Below are 7,230 nucleotides of genomic sequence, written 5' to 3'. Positions count from 1 at the left end.
TGTTTTTTTGGGAGCGAGCTTTGCAGTACGATTGAGAGGGTAACGTAGTCCAAGTGAAAAGTATCCAAACTCAAACTCATTGCATAAGCTTTTTAATCTCCTGGAGAAACTTAAAAATAAAAGAATCTTTAAGCACTTAACATCGTCATACTTCATTAGGACGTATAACGATCGTAAAATCAGTTTGTTCCCTCACACGATGTCTCAGATCGATGATTTATCACATGTTCACAAGTCACAAATACAGTTATTTCAGCAACGTCACTACCAAAATAAATGTTTCAGTGTGGGATGCGTAGAGGAGCAACATGCACTGGGACAATAAACAGGCTACAACACTTGACTGCAGTAACAACTGCGGCAGTAAGACTTACTTCGGCTATTATAACAATGCACATTCATGGAAAAATAAACATTTTTCATTTACATACTGTATAACAGTCTTTTATAGTGCACTGAGACAATCCTGTTTAGCAAATGTAATTGATGAAATATTTTACTACTCTGATCTACCTTTTAAGGATGTTTATATGAAATTAAAAAGATGTTTTCATAATTGCAGGGCCTGTTTCCAAAAAAGCTTTGTAGTTTTAACACCATCTTAAGTTGTGAGAGTGTGTGCTGAAATGTCCAATTTGCTATCGTTGCTTGACCTTGCCCTCCAACACTTTAATGAAAGCAGGCCCTGTGCATCCATAAGGTAACATTACATCACAAAAAAACAGTAGCAGGACCTCCAGCTCAAACAGGTGGGTGCTCTAAACCTGCAAGTCACACCTATGGCTATGAACACAAACGATGTAGTATTGCCCTCACACCAAGTATCCATTTTACACATAAAAATTCATTTTACAAAGTAGATCTTGGGCATGTTATTATAGTTCAGCAATGATTCAGTGCATGGTTCCACCTTTAAATACAAAAATGACAAGGAACACTGAAACTTTTAAAACTCATACTCAACAGATATCTACACACATTTTTGGTCATTAAAACACCCGTCATTCAGTATGGAGTAGAAATGGCATAGAACAATGGTCTACCAAAAACCTGGAGGAGGAATTCACAATGGATTGCTAATGCATTAACCACTAGTTGCATTATTGGTTTTATACTTGAGTCAGCAGGTGAGTCTTTTTCCACTGTTTTAGTGATGGGCTGCGATCTGCTTGTTCCCTGTCTGTTGAATGGAATGCTGATGGTTGGTGTAAAGGGCTAAAATGTAGTATAATCAATAAAATAAATTAAAATACAAGGGTCTGTCGAAGCAGTGGGGGCAAACTTAGGCTCAGGTCAGCATACTATATTCAACCTCTTTTCCAAGTCATAAAAACATGAAACTCAGCACACAGCGAGACTCAATGTTGCAATACCCGTTCTACAGTAAGAACTGCTCAGAAATCAGCTATGTCAGCCTAAGCTCATTTGTAACCAAGCCAACTCATATCTATTACTCTTCTGGTCATAATACTCCGGTTTATAGTGTAAGTACTGTTCCACAAAGTATCAAAGTACTGCACAGGCCTTTGTAAAACACTGATAGTATAAATAAACTTGTACAGGAGTTTGCATAAAAAGGGCGTTATTTCATAAGGGGAACTAAAAAGAACCAAAACAATCTCAGCTGAGTACAAATGGACTACCAAATACTGAGTTGCAATGCAAGGCCTTCATGAACCAAACCCTCACACAAAAGCTGTTTGATGTCTTCAATGGGAATGCTGTTCAGTGTGGGAAAGATGGAGGGGCTTCCAGCTCCCATCCCGAGTTTATCTGCAGCCAGTCTTTTCTACCCATTCCTTTCTCCTTTCCTCCATCCCTGTTTCTGTTCCCTTTAGGTGTTGATGGCCCTCCAGCGGTCGCTGTCAATGCTGTGGCTTGCCCCATAGGGGCCAGACACCACATCGTCCAGGTAGGCCCCTGACGTGTCTATTTGCGTGCTGGAGTAGGAGCTGTGGTCTAGCTCCCTGCGCCCACCCAGGCTGGCTGTGGACGTGTGGGGCAGGTGGACATCGGGCTCATCCGGCTCATCTATCTGAGATTTGTAGGAGAAGAGGATCTTCGGCTCCGACCTGACGCCGGCAGAGAAAGTAAAGAGGACGAGGAGGGGACAGGCAGAGGAGAGAGCGAGGAGGAGGAGGCAGAGGATCGACAGGGATCTCAATCCGGTGTTGTTATATTATAATCAGTCATTTCTAATGCAGTAAATGCCTACATGTTGTTTACAAATGAATACACTGATGACTGAGTACAATAAAAAAAAAACAAAAGCCAAAACAATAAGTCACAGATTATGGTGCTTTAAGACCTGATCTAATGCCACAAGGCTAATTGATAGCACAAGCCTTTGTGTTTCATAAGTCTACATACCCAAAGAATCCTTTGAGGAACGTTACATAGATGAGGGGAGCAAAGACGGAGAAGTAGAGGAATGTGGTCACGTCAACACAACTGTGCACAAGCACACACACAGTCAGAATCCATTACAAGCCAAGTCACATCTCATTTATTGTTGAATAATGTGAAAAACAGATCATCTACCAATAGTTTTCCATCTAATAATAATACTGCACTCTATGACAGTTAGTTTTACAATGTGGAAAAAAAAAAAATGCAGGAATAAGATATGAAGGAATTTGCATAGTAGATAACAGTTGTAGCCCCCCAAAAAAAGCAAAGAGAGAGAGAGGTCATACCACAAGCCTTCTATGATGCCAGCACACAGCAGAGCACTGCCCACACCCTGCACCATATTCAGCACAGACAGGATAGCAGCATATACATAGAAACTCCTTTTAGCTGCAGAGAGAGAATGAGAAAGCAAGGTTAACAACAAACCCTTTCAAACTTGGACTTTGGGCTTTAAAAAATAATGGTAGCACTGGGGAATTATGATCAGTTAAGATGTCACTCACATGGTAATGATATTCTTTCTCTGACCGGGGTTTTGGGTAGGACAACTATAAGAGTATAAACCTATAGGGAAAACAAGAGAGTCCCCTAGTTAGTTCAGCAAAACCATTTTAAATGGTAAAATACCATCAAGTTTAACTTAAAACACATGCTCTCCATCCAGAAAGAAGTTACCAGAAAAAAGAAGCAGGAGCTGGCCAACCAGAAGTGTCGACCTCCATGACCATAGATATTGAAATCATCAGCTGAGAGATGCTGATCAGGGTACAGAATCTCTAGTGTACCCTGTGACAGGGGGGAGAAAAGAAGAAGGAAAAAAAAAAGAAAAGAAAAAAAAAAAGAGCACATCTTGTCACACCACCACATATACACTTATAATAACTGTAAATAACTGTTTATAAAGTCCTGAACCATACCTGTGTAATGGAGTAAGCCAGTGCTAACACTGCAGTTATGGCCAACACACGTTTGATACTCGACTTACTCTCCAAATGCCCTAACACCACAAAACATAACCCAAGGTATTAGATGACTAAGCGATTAATCTCACTTAACACCACAGTTTTCTGCATGTTTTCATTTCAAATAGGTCAAAGCCTACTTAATGCAGGCCCCATGGCTAAGTGAGCATGAGTTACTGGAAAGATGCAATGCTTTTGATGCAGCAGTGTCGAATTTAGCTAGCAGAACTCCCCAGATTGCCTACCGAAGGCCAGTCCCAGTATGATGACGCTGAGTTCGATGGTGAGCAGGAAGAAGCGCGTGATCTCCCACAGGACCTGGAAGCATCACACAGCCCTTATCAGCATTTATTACTGTACAAACAGCCATGGAGAGTATCCACACCCAGATGCGGTTGTCCTTTGCCCCTTTGAACCATTCTGAAAAAAGACTCTTAGCTGCTAAACGATTTGACAGTGGCTCTACCAGTTCAGAGATCGGTCCTCCCTTCTGCCACCCTCAAGCTTGGGGTTTTTTGTTGTTGCTGTTCTTACAAGTTACTCACAGATCCCCAGGCTAAAGCTGGCTACACACCAACAGCACTTTGTTTTCCACATTAGGTAAAACTACAGCATGAAATGTCCGTGCCATGAGGTACACCCATGACATGTTAATGAGCTTCCTCTCTGCTTGTTGCTTGCTGTCTCTGAGGAAATGCAGAACATTTCTAATGAAAGGTGGTGCTGCTTAACAATAAGCTTCTGATTGCAAAAGGAGAACTTCTAAAACTAAGACAAAAACCTAGATAGTTGCAAACTTCACAGCTGCCCAGGAGAAGGAAGAAAAAGATAAAAAGCACAAAGCAGCATGACTGTTGCTCTCCTGGCCATATTTTACTGCTGTAACCTCCTGCTTTGGATATTTACTTTATATAACAAGGTTACATTAGACTAACCCTAATGTATCACACCTGATCCAATCAAGGGTTTTAGAAAGAAACCATAAGTATATTAAAGTTGTAAGCTTTACATAATGTCCCAAGCTAAACCTTGCAGAAGGGTGGAGGTCAAGCATAGCAGGAATTAACATATGAGCTGTTTTATGATTTGCCAATTAGAACACAATGAACAATTTTCAACGAAGGATATGGACTGATGTCATGAAACACCAATTTGAAGCTACACGGATGAAGCTACCGCTAAAATGGAAACCAATCATAGGAGAGGAGGAAAGCACCTGCTGAATTATATCTGAGATGCGGTGTGAATTTACCTTATCTATTATGATGGCAGCACTTGACACGCTCACAGTCATGGAGACAATAGCACGCGTGATTCCTACGACTGCTACTACAAACACCTTCACCAGGAGAAACACACGCACACACACACACACACACACACACACACACACTTCAGTACACAAAAGAAGGCTTTGGCTGTTGACTTTAGCAGTATGTGCTTGTCCCATCTATAAACCTGCCATTCAAAACTTTGCCCAGATGAGTGGAGCAGCAGGCAGTGGAAGCAGCTCACCAGGATGTAGAAAGTAATGAAGATGGGGCTGGAGGTGAGACGGATCTTGGCACGCGCAGATGGAAGCTTCCATATCAGGAATATGAGGAAGGCCACATTAGGCACCAGCAAGATCAGGTCCCAGAAACGCACCCTAATGCAAGGGCCAGACACTGGGATTAGTTACAGTTGTTAGAGCATCATTTTAGTATTATTGCAGCATGGCTGGGTAGGAGAAAAGTTTAAAATGCATCTCCATTTTCTGACAACAAGCAAAAGACTTATTTCATATCAGCCATGTCACAAGACAAGTAGCCTCTGCCACACCACATTCAAAACTGAAAGCTACTTTTATAAACAGTTGGAATTTCCCTAGATAACAGACAGTTACAATTAAATACTGCAAAGTGGACTTGCCACCAAGAGAGAGTAGAAAAGAGGAACTGACTGCTAACATTGTAAATCACAAACACTGCCTTCAACGGTTTGTTACTTTAAGCGAGAAGAGCAAATGCCAATCACAGACCTGAGCTCTGGGCCAGATAAGGGTCCCCATTTGACCTAATATGCATGCATACCTGGATTTGCCAATGTCCTCGTAAAGGATCTGAAGACACCTGTGTGGCTGGGTGATGTTAGCTTCCGAAGGCCCTGTAGGCATGACTGACGTGTTCTCGACGGTTGGAAATGAAGTACCATTGCCGTACTGTGCAAACCTTACCGCCGATGTCACCGTGTCCAGCATGCTGCATTCAAATTCTAAAGGACAACACACCACATTTACCCCCCAACTCCTTCAATATTAATGCAACTGCAAGCTACAGTTCATGAGCTAACAAGAACAAATACGAACCTCCGAGCGAGAAAGAAACGTGCATTAGCTATTAACGCTAGCTATCTAATAGTTTGCCCGGACACGCAGAGGAGCAGTTGCCCGAAAAACGGTAGCGCAATACAATCAAGTTGGTTACCAGGTTAGATGATAAAATAGTCGTTGATGCTTTGCAACCGTAATAACGCATCTACCTGGATATGTTAACCTAAAGGTTATCAATCTAAAATGTAAACAGAAAAACATTATCCTACTCTTAGTCACTTCACGTTAGCTAGCGAGAATAGCAGACTAAATTAGCTAGCCGCAAATCAAGCTAGTTTTTGTAATTGTCTATTTGTAATTATTTCGTAAGTAAAAAAATGCCTGCGACGCCTTTAGGTCATAGTCCACGAAGATAAAAATTATTGGGTTCCTTGTGTAACTAACGTATAGCTAGCCATCGTAGCTGTTTGGCTAACATGTTTAGCTTGCTAGCTATCCAGATGTTTACTCGCAGCAGTACTACTTGATGTAGTAAATGGCCAATAGTGGCTTAGTTATGAAGACCTTCAGAGAACAGCCATGCTGTAACTGCATACATGACATTTACATCTAAGACTACGTTTGCTAACTAACGCTGTCAGATCAAACGCCTTCCATTACGCACTACACGAATTAGCTGCCCAGCTAGTTAGCTATCTAGCTATTTTGGCCCAGCAGGGCCAACATAGCTAGCTAGCGTTCAATAAAAAGTTTCTGCACCATACATGTGGTTTATACAACGGTAAAGCTGTACTATAAATGTGGATTTATTCGAAACAAAAAAGCGTGCGAAGACGTTTAAACTGCATAATTGCACAGCGGTCCTAGCCAGCTAACCTAACGTTAGCATAGCTACAGGGCACAACCGGCTTACGTGTTGGTGTGACAGGACATAACTTAGCTAACCTAGCTCGCTCAGTTGCTAACAAACTTTCGAGTTGTTAATAGCAGCTCAATGTTTACGTAGCTAGCTAGCTGGGTTGAACAATTAATCCCAGTAGCAAGTTATTTTCCAACAGTTGTGTATTGTCAGTAGCTATCAAGCTAACGTTGTGACGGCGTGTCATCGGTATCTGTGAATGGCCTGCTGGTTATTCAGGTAAATTCCTCGCTGGGACTCTAATAGCTAAGCTAACAACAACATAAATAAAATATTGTCTGGCTAACTAGCTGCTTACCTTTACTTGGAGTTATGTCAAATCAAGAGCAGACGTGTTCCGTAATACAGTCAGTAAAGCAGTAAGTAAACAACATAGCTAGTTAGCTAGCTCTATTGATCTCGATCAACCGTCTTTCGCCGTTTACAACTGATCCAAAGAACAGCCAAGTAACCTAGTTAGCTATGACATAAAAGTAACGAGAGGGATCTCCGCTGTAGCTTCAATTCATCGTCGATGCATGTGATTAAAGAACAGCTTCAGAATACAAGTTTAAGAAGTTTCAAAATAAAGGTAACACCATCACACGCCAGAAATTCCAAAGAAAGAAAGTCATTACAACGCTAAA

General features: G+C 41.5%; 1 protein-coding gene across 1 annotated transcript; it reads right to left on the bottom strand.

Annotated features, from left to right (window-relative positions):
• Nucleotides 1-76: 76 nt before the first annotated feature.
• tpra1 (transmembrane protein, adipocyte asscociated 1) lies at nucleotides 77-7,149 on the bottom strand. Its single transcript, XM_026997602.3, has 11 exons — nucleotides 6,903-7,149; nucleotides 5,447-5,627; nucleotides 4,890-5,022; nucleotides 4,627-4,713; nucleotides 3,620-3,692; nucleotides 3,330-3,409; nucleotides 3,088-3,198; nucleotides 2,916-2,976; nucleotides 2,697-2,799; nucleotides 2,371-2,451; nucleotides 77-2,072 (listed from the first exon to the last, which is right to left on the bottom strand). The coding sequence occupies exons 2-11, from the start codon at nucleotides 5,611-5,613 to the stop codon at nucleotides 1,835-1,837; spliced, it is 1,134 nt and encodes a 377-aa protein (XP_026853403.2). The 5' UTR covers nucleotides 5,614-5,627; nucleotides 6,903-7,149; the 3' UTR covers nucleotides 77-1,834.
• Nucleotides 7,150-7,230: the final 81 nt, after the last annotated feature.

This window comes from Electrophorus electricus, chromosome 7, assembly GCF_041902795.1.
Source record: "Electrophorus electricus isolate QZ-2024a chromosome 7, ASM4190279v1, whole genome shotgun sequence".
In the NCBI taxonomy this organism is placed as follows: domain Eukaryota; kingdom Metazoa; phylum Chordata; class Actinopteri; order Gymnotiformes; family Gymnotidae; genus Electrophorus; species Electrophorus electricus.
This window is presented reverse-complemented; position numbering and strand designations above follow the sequence as displayed.